The following is a 19,089-nucleotide window of genomic DNA, read 5'->3' as shown; positions in this document are numbered from 1 at the left end:
TGAAAAGATGAAGAAAATGCAACTGCCACACTCATCACACTTGCCACCATAAATCATCAAATTTCAATCCTGCCATTCTAACCCTGATCCCCAGTGGGTCACGTGGTCTCCAAAGCAGGTACATGCTTCTGCACATATTATTCACTCTATCATATTCAGTGGTCAATTTGTATAAAGGTAGAGGCCAGGTTTTTGAAAGGATTGCGTTGCCCTTGCAACACACAAGGTGACGCAAGGGCAACACAAGTCTTAAGTGAGATTTACTACCACAGAGCATCACCTTGCGTGGCTCTGCGTGGCATAGTAAATCTGGAGTAAGGCAAGGCAGTGCAAGTTGCTGCCTTTCGTTACTCAGGCCCGGGAGGGAGGGTATTCCATGGGTCGCGGATCCACCCATGGATATTGAGGCATTCCTAGATTTACTACCAGTAGTTAACCTGAGAATGTGTCAAAAAGGGGTGCCTACCAGGGGAGGCGCAACGAGGAGAAAAAACTTTTCTCCTACTTTTTTCCTCATTTAAATTGTGCTTCATTCTGCAGCACACAAAGAGAGAGGAAACATCCTCTATGGATTGTTTTGTGCAGGAAAGTGTAATTCCTTCTTGTGCTTACTCCACAAAAACAGACCTGCCTGCAACTCAGGCACACTTGCACCCCATTGCAAAGGGTGCCTGTGTTGCTGGTAGGCTGCACTGTGTATACCAGCGCACGGAGGGAACAAGAATATGCCATATCTTAGTAGATGATTATTAATATTAAGAGCTTTTAGTGCACACAGCTCCTCCAAGGAGTTTCCCGGCGCAGGGCAGGAGGAAAGGATGCAGAGATCTAAGTGAGCAGGTCAGAAAAGCAAGGTCAGGCCCTTGCGAAAAGTAGAAGTACGTGGCACATTCCTGCTAACTCCATATGACGCAGCGCAGCGTAATAAGTTGTCTTGCTGCGCTGCACTGCGTCACATTTTCATAAATCTGGCCCTAAGTGCAAGAGCCCAACTTAGTTCTCAGTGGCCAGTAGAGCTCATCCCACCCACTGCCCCTGCTAGGACTGACAAATACCAGTCTGAGCACTACCTACTAACCATCACACTGATACATGTATGACATTTGTGTCTATTCTAGGCCATCTCAAGCAGTAAGGATGGACTACCCATGCAAGTTCAACAATGATTTATACGAATCTGTGAAATACTTTGCTGAAGTTAGAAAAAAGACAAGCGGCGCCACCATTCGGTGGATTGTCATTAATTGCTGGTTTCATAAATAAAGGCCGGTGCCAGGCACCTGCAAAGGTCAGCACAAAGTAAGCATAGATCTTATCCTACCATTGACACTTTGCAAAACCAAAGATCTCCATGCTCTTTCCTCTACTGAGTGGTAATGCCTACCGCTGTAAAGTGAAGACCACATATGTCAATAAAATGCCCAAAACTGCTGTCTGCTTACCTTCCACTTACCTACTCTCTGTAGCTTTCACTGGAGATAAAGAAGTAACAGCGCCTTGCCTTAAATTCTAAGTGAAGCACTACAGCTCTGTGTTTTTCTTTTCCTCCCATGCACTTCTCATCTTTATGCCAATAGTTTCATATTATATATTCAACCTGGTCTGAAGTCTGGTTAAAATTGTTATTTATAATTTAATGTATCTTGTGAATGTACCTCTAGTATATCATATTCGTGCAGTGCTCTGAAACCTTTGTGAGCTGGTTGTGCTTTAGAAAACTCTTGAATAAAATACAAATAAAGAACGCTGCCACTGAAACTTGAATTCATGCCAACTCAGAAAAGAGAATGCTAAAAAAAAACACCTCTGCAGAGAGAATGAGAACAAAGACAAGTAGAGAATTCATACGGACAACATCAGAAGAGAAAACAAAACAACATAAACATATAGCAAACAGAAAATAGAAAATATAAAGCAAAAGGTGGAGAAAGAGCAAATACTGTGAACATGAAAAGAAAAAGACTCAATTGTTGAAATGTGTAAGACATGGGAAAATAATGGCATGGAGTAGGAGAGAAAAAGGCACAGTACTGAAAATACAGCAAAAAAGACTAGAGGAAAAGACTAAAAATGTAGGGCCTGGTGAAAACTAGTTATATTGGGGAATTTAAAGAGGGAGAGACAAAAACTGTGAGGAGAGCAATGTCTCATATTCAGTCTTGTCAAAAGGCAGTAGGCCTCTGAGAAATTACTAAGCTTTCTGTCGTGAAATATAGCAATGTGCTGTGCGATTATGTGCAATTTTGCAAACTTACATTTTATGATATCGCTCCAGCATGCGAGGTACTTGCAAAGGGACTGATCCGAACATAAAATGTCTCCTAAAATACATTTTCTGCTCCCACAAGACATTTTCTGCTTGAGTATAGAGGGGAACAAAACTGTGCAAAATTGTGGCTGTCACAAAGGGCTACATAAAGTTTAGGATGCATTTCGGGAGAGAAAATACAAAGAGAACAACAAGAGTGCAAGGGCAAAAAGGGGAAATATGACATGGAGGGAAAGACAAATAGGGAAAAGAAATTGAATGAGTTTATTGAGCAAATGGAGAAAATAATTATTGAAAGGAAAACTGAGCAAATAAAAAACAGCTTGTAGAACAAGAGAAGAGGGGCAAAGAGAAAAAAAATATTAAGACATGGAAAAGTGTGCCTATTACAAAAGGAGAAAAGTAGAGTAAAGAAAGAGGCAATGACAAAGAGAGAACGGGGATAAACAAAAAGGGAAAAGAGAGAAAGAGAAAAAAGAGCAACCAGGGGAGAAAGAGGAAAGAAAATTGAGGAGACATACTGTGGAAATAAAAAGTAGAACAAGCCTAAAAAAAAGTGAAAAAGGAGCAAAGAAGGGGTAGGAAGCGTAGAGCAACAGGAGTAAAAAGACCAAAAAAGTGAAAATGGACAGAGAGAAGAGAGCAGAAACGAGAGCAAGGATTGAGAAAATAGTAGTAAAAGAAAGAGAAAAGGGAGCACATAGAGTGCAAATGAGTACTCACCAGTGGATAAAAATGGCAAAGAGAAAGTGGACATAAAGCAAAGCAGGAGAAAAAGAGTAAGCACAGTCATGAGGGGTGGAGCGTGAAGATAAAAGGAGAGCAGGGGAAGAGAATAGGGGTGTAGTTCAAAACAAGGGAAAACACAAATAAAGAGAAAATGTTTGTTGAGCAAAAAATGACAAGAGAGTTAGGAAAGATAAGATGTAGAAATATTAAAGAGAGAGATAAAGTAAGGAAAGAAAAATTGGGCATGGGAAGAAAAAGAGTGCAAAACAGCACAGAAGTTTGCGAAGGTCCTACATTAAAGGGGAAGAAATAGAATAAAAAGGATAATAGAAAATATTGTAAACAGGGGTAAAAATAAGAAAAACAGAGGGTGAAAGACGCGTAATAAGATCAAAGTAAGCAAAGAGATGTAGAGCAGAGGGGAAGAAAAACAGCCAAGATAAAGATGCTAAACAAGTATGAGAAATATCAACTCCAGAAGGACATTGCATTTGAGATGCTACATCACTAATCAGCTCTGACAGCCAATAGCCGGCGCAGCATTTCGTAAGGATGGCCAGGAGAAAAGAGAGAAAAAGAGGTGACAAGGAAGAGTGCAGCCATCTTTGAAGACGTATTAAACAATAATTAAAAATAGCCTCTCGGGCCAAGACTGTCCCAGCACCAGTGACAGCTGTCACTCTGATGTCTGTTACTAGTTCGTGAGAGCGTTCTTGGGGGCATATTAACAAAGGCCGGCGATAAATATCGCAAAGCATGCTTAGCGCTTGCATATTTATCGCCGGCTATCTCTGGAATTTATTGCCCGGTTTGCGCGTTATTAACAACGCGCATCGCCGAGGCGATAAATATTCCAGAGATAGTTGGGATATCGCCATTTTCCATGGTGGAAAACGGCGATATCCTAGATGATAGGGCCTGTGGTCTTAGCCACAAAATCCACCCCTATGTTAAGTATTCCTTAGTCAGGAATTTAACAGATGTTAAATTCCTGCGTTAAGGCATACTTAATGCGATTTTAAAAATCGCTACCCTCCCTTGTTAATATCGCGAAGCTGCCTTCGCGATTTTTTCCCAAGGGAGTCTTGTCAGGCACGCCTCCGTTGCATCTCATTAGCGATCGGAGGCATGCTGCAAGCGGGCGCTAAGTCAGCAAGACACGCGATAGCGTGTCTTTGCTGGTAAGGCGATGAAATTATCGCCGCTTTTCGCCCAAAAACAGACGCAAAAGCAGCGACAATTTCATATCGCCGCCTTGTTAATATGCCCCTATGTGTGTGCTGGGCTGTCACTGCCACACTTGCGCCCTGGGTCAGTGGTTGCATGATGCTGAAAGTACGGCTGGCTGGGTGAGAGGAATGTGTGAGGTTAAATGGACCCGTGCTGGAAGAATTATGTTGTTTGGGCTAGATAAAGAAAGCCTGTGAAATCGGGGAAATACTCATTGTTGTGTGAGTACGTGCTTGGAAGACGAATGTGGAGGTAAGGCGCTGCGCGGAATGGAGTCTGCGCAGAGCAGTGTGTGAGGAGCTGGGAAAGAGAAACCCTCAGAGAATGTCAGAGGGGAAATGGAGACGAGAAGAAAACACTGCATGATTGTCTGCAACTTGGACTACCTATTTATCTATCTGTAAGCTTCATATGCTGAAAAATGCTTCGAGGCGCTTCAAAACGGCCATCTTACGCTCCTTGAAAGTACTCGATTCTTCAATTAGAAATTCAACCATTGCCCATTTTTATGATCAAGTGTTTTTTATTTTTTAAGGGGCCATCGCGAAGTGAGAACAAAACAATCTATTTTTCCTTTTCTTCTTCGGCCTCACGAACAACAAAAAACAGGAAGTAAGACTGTTTGAGTGGGTGGTCACAGAGTTTAATGCCAGGCAATAGAATATCCCCACGTGGAATGTCAAGGATTTGAATCCAATGGAATGCCTTTGAATTAAATCTTCTTTTCTTAGACGTTATGGAATACTTGCAGACGGAATGCCATGGGATAGAATCTTCTCGAATGGAATGGCAGTAATGTGTTTCAATGGAAAGTCCTTTAATGAAATATACTGTCACTGGATTACATCATCCGAACTGGAATGCCATAGGATGAAATGTTCTCAGGTGCAATGTCATGGAATGGCATCTTCTCAAATGGAATCTGATGGTCCAAAAGGCAGTGCAATCTAACAAAAAAACGAATGTGTTGAAAGCGAACACGCAACCCCCATTCATATTACATTCCTAGAAACACAAACTGGACTGGACTGGATAAAGGCCAACTGTCTCAAACTCAGCTTGGACAATATGGAAGTCCTCATCTTTGAGAACAACACTTCCCCATGGAACGACTCTTTGCGGCCTGATGAACTCGAACCTTCCCCCGCCCAACAGACCACGCCCCCACCTCGGCATCATCTTGAACAGCAAATTATCTATGTAGAAACAGGTAAATACAGTCTCGCCTGCCTGGTTCACCACCCTATACATGTTCCAGAGGATCTTCAGGTGGCTCCCAATCGACACCAGAAGGACCGTGACTCAAGCCCTCGTTACCTGCAGGCTGGACTACGGTAATACTCCTAACACAGGAATCACTGCACTGCTTCTAAAGAGACTGCAAACAATACAAAACGCAGCAGCAAGACTCATCCGTGACCTCTCCAGACGAACTCACATCACCCCGCACGTCCAGATGCTACACTGGCTCCCGATCCAGACGAGATGCCAGCTCAAGTTGCTGACCCTCGGATACGAAGCCCTGCACGATGAAGGACCAGCATACATCAACAAACAAATGACCTTCCACCAACCAACGAGACACCTGCGATCCGCCTCTATTTTTCTCGCAGACACCGCTCCCCCAGATCCGCTAATCTAATAGTGGAGGACGCTCCTTCTCTCATCCGGTGGCCAAAGCCTGGAACGACCTTCCCCTGCACCTCAGGAATGCCGCATCCCTCTGGGAATTCAGAGAAGGACTCAAGACATGGCTTGAACAGAGCACTGCTAAGCAGCTAGCAACTCCAGCGCCTTGAGACCCTCACTGGTGATTTGCCGTGCTTTATAAATCTTGATTGATTGACAAAAATATATATTATTTATGCATTATATATTGAACAGCATCTGGTCACACATGTGCAAACAAATGGAAAAGATTAATATTTTGAATGGCATTTGTACCACCACAGCCAGCTGGTGGCGTGTGCCAGCTGGGATCAACAGCAGGTGGCAGGGTCAGATGTGGAATGCTTCCACTCCTGTTAATAGACAGCATCCATGATTTATCCATTCCTTTTTAATAGGAGTGGAGAGCAGGATGTCTAGTGGTTGTGTATCCACCTTTGACACTACAAGATCCATGGCCATCATGCCCACTGTCTTGCCTATTTCAAGGTTTGAAAGGTGTGCAGGCTTCATTCTTTTTGCAAAGGCCACACCCACTTCTGTCTCCACTTTCTTCTCCTGTGGCTCACCTGGATTGTCTCAGTTAAGTAGGGGGAGGGGGCTAGCAGCCTCACTCTGGATGTGACCTGAGGCGGAACCCCTCATTGCCATCGACCTCTGCTCCTAAAAAGGTAAAAGCAGGCTCTGCTCTCGCTCTTGGTATCTGCACGTCAAGGGACAGGCTTCCCTTGGGACAAAATGTGAATAAAGTTGTTCAGCAGCAGCAAAACAACATTAAGCCCAGGACACTAATCATATAAAATGCCACAAACCAGTTTAGTTGAGAGAAGAAAAAAATTATCAATAAAACATTAACACCGCAAAGACAAAATACCGTTCGTGCTGTTAAGAGTTATGATTTCTTCAAGGAAATGTTCAGAGATACTCCGAAAACAGTTGTGCCTATCCGAGGTTACAGGAGAGTGGTTTCAAAAGAGGCCACCAGAGGCTGCTCTTGTAATGGATGGAGACAGCATTTATCAGTAAGCTACTCAGCCCCCCGCAGGCTAGAAGGGCTGGGCCTGAGTCAGTTATCTTGCAGGCTACTGTCCGCTTCGTTCCATTAAATTAAACAGCACATGTCCTTAATTGTGCAGATTGTTTAAACCTGCAGGAAGGGGGTGTCCAGTGCCCCTAACACCTTCTTTCCAGTTTGCCGAGGACATTCCACTCCAGGAAATAGTTGGAATGCAGATCTTCACCAGAGCGCGTCCTGCAGTCCACTCCACCAGGTGTCTAGGTGCCTCCGTTTTAGGAGGGGGGGGGGGGGGGGGGTAGACTCAATCCTCAGGTCATGGTCCGGAGGTGTCCCAGCACTTCTCAAGTCCACTCTGGTTAAACAGCCTCCAGGTAGGTCACACCTCCAGAGGTCTGCACAACAATACCATCGCAGAACCCTACACCAAGTCCACTCCTCCCTAGCTCGTGCGGGAGGTGAGCGGGAGAGGTGTGGCACAGCGGCCAGAGTGGCTAACTCCGGAGTGTGGGGCTCGCGGTACGATCCCTAACTCCAGTGGCAACTCAGCTCAGCCTCATGTGACTCTGGACAAGAGCTCACTTAATCTCCCCGATGGCCCCCAGCGCCTTGGGACCCTTAGGGGTGATTAGTTTGCACGTTACAAATACCAGATTTAGTCAGCAATTTGCAAATTCTAGTCTCGGAATATAGTCCAGTGCAAGATAAGGCATACAAGCTAAAAACAGAGGGCTCAACATCAACATTGTCTGAGCCTCTCACTTTAAATATCTCACCCACCCCCAATTTTTCAGTGCTTCCCCTGATTTAAGGTAAAAGGCATCCCAGAAATCGCTGCTCCAAGGTGGCAAAAGCAAAACTTTGACTAATTTTGCTGAGGTCTCTGGGCCCTGTAAACACACATTTTGGGATGGATCAGGCTGGTCAGTTGCCTCTTTCTCTACTTCAAAGAGAAATCTCCTGCAGATGGTCATCTATGCTTTCAAAGGAAGGCCAAGAACTATTCTGCCGGAGGGTCCCAGGTTGCTTGAACTGACCAATTAAGCTCCATTTTAAGGGTCAGGAACGTCCCACCTTTCTAGGAATCATATCTGGAACACTGTCAGTGCAACTCTGATTAACTAATTAGTATTTGCAGTATTCAGCATAATGTGACAAAGATGGAGGTTGTTGAGTGTTATTAATGTGTTTTGTGCAAGTGAGACTCAAACCCTGCACAAACTCGACCTATATATATGTTTGCAAAGGTTCCTCATGCAGCAGGGCATTGCAGGTGCTCTTACATCTCAGAACAGAGAGGGAGCTTAACTGGAATGTTTCCAATCTGCACAGTTTGCAGCTGGGCCTTGACCATGCATGTGACTTACTTACACTCAGATGTAATCCTTAAATTTCTAAATTTGTTTTTTCTTTGACATTTTGATGCGAAGGCCTAAGCTACTAAGTGACAACCCTGCCTTTGAGCGCGGTCTTATGTTTTTTTAAATCCCAGATGTGGGTGGTGTAAGGCCATGTGGCATCCGACATCAAGCACTTGATTTTGATGACTCATTTTGTGGACATAAAGCATGGCCAATCTATAAGTCAAAAAAGCCTATTGGTGTTTGCCACCTGCACACCATGTTGTAGGAGTTGAGCACACATATACAGTGCAAGACCATTCAACTGACTCACAGTGCCCAGCGTCAAAGTATTGCACCACCTCTTCCCGGTCCTTCAAAACTGACCTCAAATTTCTCCTCCTTCAAAGACACTTCCAAATCTAATTCACGCCCTCTCTATTCCCTCAAGGAAGTTCTTTCACTATAGGAAATTCTGTACTCCATGCCTATAGAAATGCCTTCCTAGTGTGCTCTTGTGTTTTGAGTGACTGCCACTTATTGAAGTATTATACCCCTACTTTCATCTTGTATGCGTATGTAACATGCACACTTGTCACTTTTTCCTCTTGTAATGTATCGTCTGCTACCTCTTCTGGTATCTTGTTTGCTTTATTATTTGCACAATTGTCACTTTTGCCTCATGTAACGTAACGTTTGCTTTTGTAACATGCCCACTTGTAATTTTCTCCTCATGTAACGTTACTGTTCCTATTGTGAAGCGCTCTGACACCTTCGGGTAGAGTCCGCGCTATATAAAAATGCATAAGATAAAATAAATAAATAAATGGCAGCAATCCAGTCCTATAAATGCAAAACATTCAGAGAAGACCACAGGAAAAGCAGTTTTCCTACACTGCCCGCATTAATGAATGAATCAACAAACAGACTTTTATTGCCCAAATTGCTTTATGGTGATTGTGGCTTGGATGGGTGATTCCACAGTTTAATTTAAAAAATGTGTGTTTTGGTGGAAAGTTATGTGAAGATGAAGGGGTTGACTTGGGAATGGATTTCCAAATCTCTGTTCCTTGCTCTGGCACGCTTCCCTCTCCTTTACAACTGCAGCTTTTTTTGGGAGATCAGTTTAGAGAAGTGTTTGTTGAATGCTCACATAAATTGCATGTAGGTGTACAGTTGTATTCTATGTCACTCCAGAGGATGGGTTTATGGGTTTAGAAGCGTGCATTATCTGTGACTCCTGTGTTGACTAGCAGCCAGTTGGGTGACTTGGAGGTTGCCTGATGGGAGTCCATGTTTATTCTTCATTACAGTCTTCATGTTGCTTCCTGGATCTCTTGGAGATGGGAGGCATCACGTTTTGTAAGGCTTATGGAGAGGGAGTTGACTTAAGGAAGTCAAGAAGTAATGGTGGTTCCTCCAGAAGTGCATGCCTTCTGATTGAGGAAGAAATGGAAACATAAAATTAAGCCAACCACAAATTTGATCTATGTTTTGAGTCATTCTTGAGTTTGGGGGATGGGGCAGGGAGGTACTTTTTGGCTTTGAGCCTTTGTGCTGAGTGTGACTGACTGATGTAGCATAAGTGTCAGGCTTTGTTGTGACTACTCAACATAACAATTGACTTATCTTTTTACTGGTTGTTTTGCACATGCCTTCTCCCTCCTCTCCTCAGCCTTGCAATCTTGCTCCTGATCCTTCGCCGTTAACTAACATAGTTAGACAGGATCCGTCTCCTTGCCTGGACCGAAGATGGAATGAGATTGGATGGTTAATTGCACTTCACATCCATCAGCAGGGCAGTGGTAGGCCACCGGTGTGGTGAATTAGGGGAATGATGAGGTCTGGGCTGCACATTCCATTCCCAGTGGTTCTGCTGATTGAAAAGATCCCCCATGGCTCTCTCTAATAAGACAAGCAACAAAGCGATTATTGAACCAGCTTTAAAAGACAGCTTCTGGCCTGCCCCAATTCCCGCTCTTGCTCGGTGCTTAAACCTAAACTAATTGATGGTTTCTTGCTTCTCGCTTCTAATGGCTTCTCCTGTAAATTGGCAGTGACCGCCGGGCCAGCGTGGATTCAACCAGCTTTTGCTTTAGTAGCGTATTGGCAAATCCGTTCAGGATTCCACTTGATTGATTGTTGAGGTAACTGGGGGCTTTGGCGCGAGCCGTCAATTGAACAAGCAAATGCACTGCGAAGACCCCAGTCAACCACCAGGGCAAACGCTTATATAACTTCTCGTAGCAGCTAGAGCTGAGTCTGTGATGAAAGGTTGTACTTGCAATATGTCTTGTGCAACATCTTTTTCTTTAAATGATCAGTATTGCCTATTCAGGCTATGGATCTGAGGATTATGGATAGCAGGGCAATGATCTTTCTGTTCTTGTGGAACCAATAAAGAAATATGTACTCGTTTGGCATCTTCACCGGAAGCATCAAGCCATCATACAAATATTCCTAAATTTTACACTTATAGAATTGACACTTCTGTCATTACCACTGGTGGCTTGCCTCTGTCCCTCAGCTTAATGCTCCTGATATGGAACATTGCAGATCCATGTATCCCTCTGCAGCTGTGCCATCATCCACGGGTGATAATGTATGCCCCCAGAGCAGTGTCACCACCCATGGGTGAGATGCTGTATCCCTCTATAGCTCTGCCATCGTCCATCGGTGAGATCTCAAAGCCTCCAGAGATACAACATCATTCAAGGATGAGATACTCTATGCCTTCAGAGCTGAGCCATCCTCCACAGCTGAAGCACTGCATGCTTTCACAATTATGCTATTGTCCAGTTGCGAGATTCAGTTTGCTTATTCAGCTGTACCACGACCATGGGCTGTTTAGTTTATGCTTACAGCTGTGCCATCATCTATGGGTGAGATACTGTAAGCTTTGGCAGCTGGGCTAACATCCATGGGTAGGATGCGGAATACCTCCACAGCTCTGCAGTCATCCATGCGTGAGATACTGTGTCCTTCTGCAGCTGCGACACCCCTGGGTGAGATAATGTAACATTATGCAGCTGTATCATCATCCATGAGTGAGATGCTGTCTACCACCACAACTCTGCCATCATCCATCTGTGAGATACTGTGTGCTTCTGCAGCTGTTCTATCTTCTATGGGCAAGATAATGTAACCTTATGCAGCTGTTCTATCTTCCATGGGCGAGATGCAGTAAATTTATGCAGCTGTTCTATCTTCCATGGGTGAGATGCTGTATTCCTCCACAGCTCTGCCATCATCCATCTGTGAGATACCGTAACCTTATGCAGCTGTTCTATCTTCCATGGGAGAGATGCAGTAAGTTTATGCAGTTGTTCTATCTTCCATAGGCGAGATGCTGTAAGTTTATGCAGTTGTTCTATCTTACATAGGCGAGATGCTGTAAGTTTATGCAGTTGTTCTATCTTACATAGGCGAGATGCTGTAAGTTTAGGCAGCTGTTCTATCTTCCATGGGTGAGATGCTGTATTCCTCCACAGCTCTGCCATCATCCATCTGTGAGATACTGTAACCTTATGCAGCTGTTCTATCTTCCATGGGAGAGATGCAGTAAGTTTATGCAGTTGTTCTATCTTCCATAGGCGAGATGCTGTAAGTTTATGCAGTTGTTTTATCTTCCATGGGTGAGCTGCTGTATTCCTCCACAGCTCTGCCATCATCCGTCCGTAAGATACTGTGCGCTTCTGCAGCTGTCGCATCCATAGGTGAGATACTATAAGTGTATGCAGATGTTCTTTCTTCCATGGGTGAGATGCTGTATTCCTCCACAGTTCTGCCATCATCCATCTCTGAGATATGATGTGCCATTCATGGGCGAGACACTGCAGATTATGCACTGAATCATCATCCATGGGTGAGACGTTGCACACCTTCACAGCTCTGACAATGCATGCCTTTGTAGCTATGTCACTGTTCATGGGTGAGATGCAATATGCTTATCCAGCTGTGCCGCCATCCATGGGGGAGACACTGCAGGCCCCCTCTGCAATGTGGTCTTTTAACAAGAAAGAAAGAAGTGCATCACCTTATCTTCTAGAAGAGGAACTTCCCAACCATCACCTCTGAGGGTTGTATCATGGTACAGTAGCTCCTACCTGTTGGGAAGCCAGCCTACTTCCTGGTGGGAGCTGCCGTGCCTTTTCATAATGCAGTGGTGAGGTAAAGTAATCTGCATTACTTAGCAAGACAATATTTCCAACTTTTAGTTAAACATTTTTCATCTGTGCAAATATGAATCATTGACCAATAAAATGATTGGTCATGTGCCTGGTTGGCAAGCTGGACCCAAGCCCAGGACTAGCTTTTTGAAGATTCACTGCATTGATCACTATTGCACAAGCCCCTATCAAGTCACAGCCCTCGGCTGAAAGACAACACACAAGTGCTCAGATGGTCAACTCAGACATAAATGCACTTTATATTCTTTTACACTTTTTAAATTATGATCGACCTAAATGTCTTGCCCCTTTGTTGAGAATGAGATCCAGATGTTTGACCAGCTGCAGACCAGCCTTGTATGCATACAGATGCTATCCATTCCACTTGTGTGCTATGCTATGGGGAGCTTTTTATGCACTGCTGTTAAGGTTAGGGGCAACATTATGGATTAGACGACATGTTAGTTGTTTCCCTGAATTATTTACTGTAGATGAAATATTGGCTTTTTAACAATATGTTCGCATGAATTATTTTTCTGTTTGTTTTTGGTGGTTTTAAGTAGCTGTGACAATCTCTGGTGATGACGAAAGATGATAGAGCTGCAAAACCAAGAGTTATTGGATGACATCTCAGCTGTAGATGCTCCCTCCCAGTGTCACTGACTGACCACTCACAAGGTGCTATATAGTTCATGTTCATAGCACAGTTGACCTATTTTCAAGGGAACTCGTGCACTGACCTATACACACCAGCCTTCCAGTCCACGTGGCTGTCTGTGGGAAGGGCTGTCAGCCTGCTGTATGAGGGAACACAACTTGAAAATGTCCTTATAGTCGGAAGTATGACGTATAAACAAGTTCTGATTCAGTACATTGTGACGCAGGAAGACCAATCCTTAGATGAAGTCATAAATCTCTTGCAGACCAATGACCTGGCATAAGGGAAGAGAAGGGTAGATTTACGACCTTCAGCGATACACAAAGGTTTCCAGAAACATGCCAGGCAACCAGTGACAGTGACAGATTCAAAGGTGGACTCCTGAATTCAATCCATCAAATCAATCAATCAATCAGTATTTGTAGAGCTTACTGTTCTCACTCCAGCACCACATGTAGAGATCCTTCTGCTTTAATAACAAACATTGGTAAAGCCAATAGGTCTGTCTTTAATGTGCTAATACATAAAAAAAATAGGCAATCACAGATTCTATTTTTATGTGTTGCATGCACAAGTGTTGTTTACCAAATGAAAGCCAACCATTTGGCTTTGCATATGCTGGGAAAAAAGTTGCAAATAGGGATTTTTGAATACATATAGGAGATAAGGAACTGAATGCCACACGCATTGTGAAAATTAAGTGTACTCTCCAGGTGTAAAAGAGTTTCTTATGAACTCTAATTGAAGCACTTCCTGGAGGGTGGAATGATTCCGCCAGCTCCATACGGTGAGAGAGACATACTCCTCTGGGTGGTACCTACGCACACTCTATGCATAGTTTGAAACATTGGTGACAATAGGTCATTAGACAGCTGAACTGTCAAGACAGACCTAAAATGTTCTCTTAGAGCAGACCTATCTGCCATGAGCTTGGTCTGCACAATGTCAAATACCTGAAACATAAAACAACCGTTTTTCACAATTTTATTAAAAATACAAAACCTTCACATCACGTCTGACACAACCCTTTGAGAATTGGCAAGTCTGATGATGGTTGCATCGCCTCGGCTTGTTAAATTTCAATTCCCTACACTCCCTGCCATTAGTTTGGACAGTGTCATATTTGAATCACACCAGTATATTATAGTATCTGTCTTTTATTCCCATCTTTACATCCTGGGTATATATATATTTTTTAATTGGGCTCTGCCACATTGAGTTTTAGGTACAGCTGTGGTGCTTCAACACTAGCTTGAGGTCTGAATTATTTTAAAAATAAACATGAGAATTTGGAGTGTAAAATATGTTCGTGGAATTGTAATTGCTGTGAGCTCCTTTGCATAATATTATTTGACATGTTATGCTTCAGCACACCAGTCCTTGCAAGGCACTTTTTATAAAGCAGGCTACACTTCAGTTTCTTCCCCAGTGCTCCATGCGCGATGTTTTCAGCATGAACCATCGTATGAGACACGTGGCCGCTCTTTTCCAGTGCGACCTATTTGTGAGAGTGTACAAACATTTTGCAACCCATACACAGTTGCAGTTAAAGCACAACATTTTATTTCATAAAAGGGATTATTTGATAGGTTATATTGGTGTTGAACAGTAAAACTCCAACAGCAGAGAACAACAATAGGCATGTTTTTGTCTTGGAACTGAAACACACTCTATACAATAATTCAGAGAAGATGTGTTTATAATGTTCGATACATCCTATCTCATTTGTGTCTGGGTGTTTGTAAAAGAAGATTGAATCTTGTCAATAGATTGCATCAGTTGGTCACAGGATACAAGTATGAAATTGGATAAATATTATGGAAAATGATTGGTTGCACTTGTCCAATTGACGGGGCACATGTGCTTGTGCAGCACTCTCTTACAGGCTACTACATAGACAAGGCGGTAGTAAAGAGAGACTACTAAGCCTTTTGACCAATGAACAGCAACAGTTTAGAGTGGACAATGACACATGCCAATGAAAAATGTGGGCGGAGCTTCAAGTCCTTACCTCAATGCAGCATGCCTCGCAGAGCAACGCATGCGCTGCCCAGGCTCGAACTAAAAATAGAACCTGTAGTGTCAAGATAAACACATCAAAAACCTGTTTAGATATCTGTTGCAAAAAGATATTAGAAACAGTTAAACCACGAGTCCGTTTAAAAAAAAAAGGTGCAGTAACTCAGAATGTGTAGAATCATTCAGAAAGAGTCTAGCATTCTATAATTATCTAAGGAATGCAAAAAATAATCATTTTCTTTCTGCTAGTCACTGTAAGCTAAAATAATAGAGCAGAAGACAGAAAAACAACCTTTCATTTTCGCATCAAAACTTGACTGCAGTAACTTATCACAATCAAGTTCTGATGCCTTTTTTTTATAATCAGTGACTGAGTGCGTCACTAGGAGCCGCTTATAAAGAAATGAAAGACACGGATTACAGAATCCCATGTATTATAAACAGATCAGGACTAACTGGCACATGCATCAACAAAGACTTTTGCGGTTCCTAAATTGCGATTTTTAAGGAATCGCAATTAAGGAATTGCAAAAGCCTATGCATGTAGGAATCGCTATAAAAATAGCGATTCCTACAAATTCCTTAATTGCGACTCGCAAATTGCGAGTCGCAATTAAGGCATGCCGTCCCAATCATTCCTATGGGCCTCCAGGCCCATAGGAATGAATTGGAGATTGCATGAGCAATTTGCGAGTACCAGTAGGTACTCGCAAATTGCTCATGCAATTTCAAGGGTGCAAGGGTGTCAAAATGACACCCTATTGCACCCCTGAAATTGATCTGTGCACATATGTTGCACACACACATGCTCTAAAGGCATGTGTGTGCGCAACATGAAACTTTGAAAAATGCACAAAAGTGCATTTTTCAAAGTTTTTGCAAATTACCATGAAGTTCAACTTCATGGTAATTTGCTCCCCCTATTAGCGAAATCGCTAATTTTTTAACTTTAATGCATTGCATTTAAGGAATCTCAATTTGGGATTCCTTAAATGCAATCGCAATTTAAGGAATCGCTATTTAGAGATTCCTTAAATTGCGATTTTTGCATTTGGGATGATGCATCCCAAATGCAAAAATACCGGTCGCAAAGGGGCAGATTCTGCTAATCTGCCCGTTTGCGACCAGTTTTCTCGTTGATGCATGTGGCCCTAAGGTACCTGACATAACTTTTCATACTAAACCAATCAGTCTTATATCCTTTATCATTGGCTCATCACCGTATCCGAGGCCTGCTTTATTGAGCATAAGCTTTGTAAGGCTGGGCGAAACTAATGAAATTTCCTTTGCGAAAATGGTCAAACTCTTGTTCTAGAGTGTCCAAATGAGGTGTAATTTCAGACTATGTTAATCCCGCACATACCACCCCTGTCCACCCCTTTCCACTCCCACTACACCTCCCTTTCTCCCCCTTCCCACCCGACGTATTCAGACTGCTACTGATCTTCTATTCTGCATGGAAGTTAATTTACATATGGCTATCTGCTGCTGAGCATCAATGACTGACAAACAGGGCCTTTCTACCAACGGTACTGAGCATATGGTACATACATGTAGTCATAATTCATCCTTATATGCATTACACGCATTGCGCTCTGAAGTGGCAGAAAGGCAACATATTGGTCCTTTAAAAAAAAAAATATTGTAAATAATGTTGATATGATTTAATGTTTGCCAGTTTCATGGAATGAAATCACTTGGGCCCCTGTTATAAGATGGTCTGTATTTTCCGACCCATGCACAAAGGCCTGTTGGCGTACGGATCGTAATTCCCAGTTGGGTGGTGTTTAATGCACTCAGTAAAGGCTGGGTGCACTAAATACCTCACTGTTCATTACATTTTACCTGGTCAAGCCTGTCGAAATTTGCGGAGATTTGTTAACTACGCATTCCGTTCCTCCACGTAGCCAGCTACTAAACTGCACCCATAAATGCTTTGATAAAGCAAGTTTACATGCTAAAAAGAAGCATATAACCAATTCACAAAAGTGAACTTTGAAAATGAAAAATATCAGGCAATGAGAGAGGTGATGATTTTGGGGTCCCCCCTAACCTAGGGGGAGGACCAAGCAGATGCCTTGAACACAAAGAGCATATCATGCTGAACGATTCAGTGGTGGTCCCATCCTCTTAGGACGACCCCAGTTATGGGCAAAAATACAATCCCAACCAAAGGCCCTGTAGAGCATTATGGGACTAAGACAGTAAATCAACCTTCAGAAGTCTATAAAATTATAATAGACCAGTCTACTACAAAAATATATTATTGAAAGTAACTTTGTATACGTTTACGATGAATGTACTTCTCTTATAGTCCTTTAACCCTAATGCTTCTCTATGTTTTTCTCTCTGCAGAATCCGTAGAAGAAACCAAACCCACTGAAAGTGCCCAGCAAGAAAATGTCAAAGGAGAAGAAAACAAGGCCGAACAAGAAAGTGCCTGAACATGATGAAATGTCTAGGACCCTTTCCACTCTCGGACGACTTTGCAATCCCCAAACCCTCTCTCTCCCTCTCCGTCCTCTCCCTCACGTGGATCCCTCCCACCCCTCCCGACGCCCTTCCCTCCGTCCTTCTCTCTGTGTGGCAAAACATGTATAAGGCAGGAAAGTTTTTCAGTCAAAACAGTGTGGCTTCAACATTTTAAGTGTTTCTTGGTGTTGTCAATGGCAAGTTTTACAGTATGGTCTGAGCCAATCATTTTGGAGATATTCTTGCACTGTATCAACGTCCTCCTATCCCAACGCGTGCGATGCTCTTATCTCCCGCCCCTTCCGGGCGCGCTCGCGCGCTCTTACCTCTCTCTCGCCCTCTCTCTGTTACAATGTGTGCAATGTTCCGTTAACCTTAGGAGTTTTCAAATCTATCGAGTAAATTCAAATCCGTCTTTTTATTTTTTATTCTCCTCCCTCTTCAATGTGATGGAATGAATTTAACAAAAAATGGAACCCCCAGTTTGTTTTCAAAGAATAAAGCAAATGTGCCAATTAGCGTATAAACTTCCGGCTCTGGAGTTTTTCTTGTCTTTCTTAGTTAACTCGATATATTAGCATATTTTGTGGCAGTGTGAGTCAAAGACATAGCGTTCCTTACTGCGGTGTGCAGAAGCAAAAGTGTGTATTTTTGATCTTGTGCCCCAAAACTGCCTGGTGGCCCCAATCCTGCCATGTGTGACACCTTCAACCAGAGATAGCATTGCACCAATAATTGTTTTTACAGTTTTTCCATTAAAAGAATGGGACTACAAGACCATGCAGCAAGCAGGCCGCATGTCTCTTGACTGTCGCTCCTCCAACTTAGCTCTCACAAGGCCCCCCTCCCGACCCTGGAGCCCAGCCTCTGCCATTTGCTTGATTTCTCAACCACACTGGCCAGAGCCATCTAAACCCTATTTGTTCCTTTGACCAATATGTTACTCTCAACCTGTGAAGTAAAAAATGTTTTCCTTTTCGAATGGGATATTTGCTAATTCATTCACACATTCTATTAATTACAACTACCAAAGTCAGGTATTCACAAAATCACTCATTGTAATGGAACACTTAAATGCAAGGCAACGTCAGTTTATATAAAATCAATTAAATGGTTTATTCGATTCACAAAGTTTCTTTCACCACAATATAATCATTATAAAAAATGCATTAAATTTTTAATAAAACAAAAACACATTTAAATAACAAATTGAATAAAAAAATACAGAGTAAGACAAAATACAAATCAACAAGGAGATTTTAAAAAAAGACAATCAATTTGTCATGAAACAGTTAATTCGGAAACCTTGTGGGCAACAATTGAATAAGGGTTGACTTCCTTATTTAACAAAGGTTTTGTGTGCCCCTTCCAAATTTAACACAACGGTATTGCGTCGACGCGTTTCGGAGGCTATTCGTAGTTTATGACCTCCTTCTTCAGGACTATTAGAAATGGTATCTCCTTATCCATGAACGGTTGCCTAAGGCACAAATGGAAAACAATTTTTACTATCAGTGTAC

The 19,089-nt window shown here is 42.8% G+C and overlaps 1 protein-coding gene across 2 annotated transcripts in view; it reads left to right on the top strand.

The window, feature by feature from the left end:
* Positions 1-18,096, top strand: part of GAP43 (growth associated protein 43) — a 209,988-nt gene extending 191,892 nt beyond the window's left edge. For both annotated transcript variants that reach the window (XM_085621153.1, XM_085621155.1), the window contains one exon: positions 17,453-18,096. In XM_085621153.1, coding sequence (XP_085477279.1) covers positions 17,453-17,541 — 89 coding nt within the window. In that variant the 3' untranslated portion in view covers positions 17,542-18,096. The remainder of the gene's footprint in view (positions 1-17,452) is intronic.
* Positions 18,097-19,089: the final 993 nt, after the last annotated feature.

This window comes from Triturus cristatus, chromosome 8, assembly GCF_964204655.1.
Source record: "Triturus cristatus chromosome 8, aTriCri1.1, whole genome shotgun sequence".
Lineage (NCBI taxonomy): Eukaryota > Metazoa > Chordata > Amphibia > Caudata > Salamandridae > Triturus > Triturus cristatus.
This window is presented reverse-complemented; position numbering and strand designations above follow the sequence as displayed.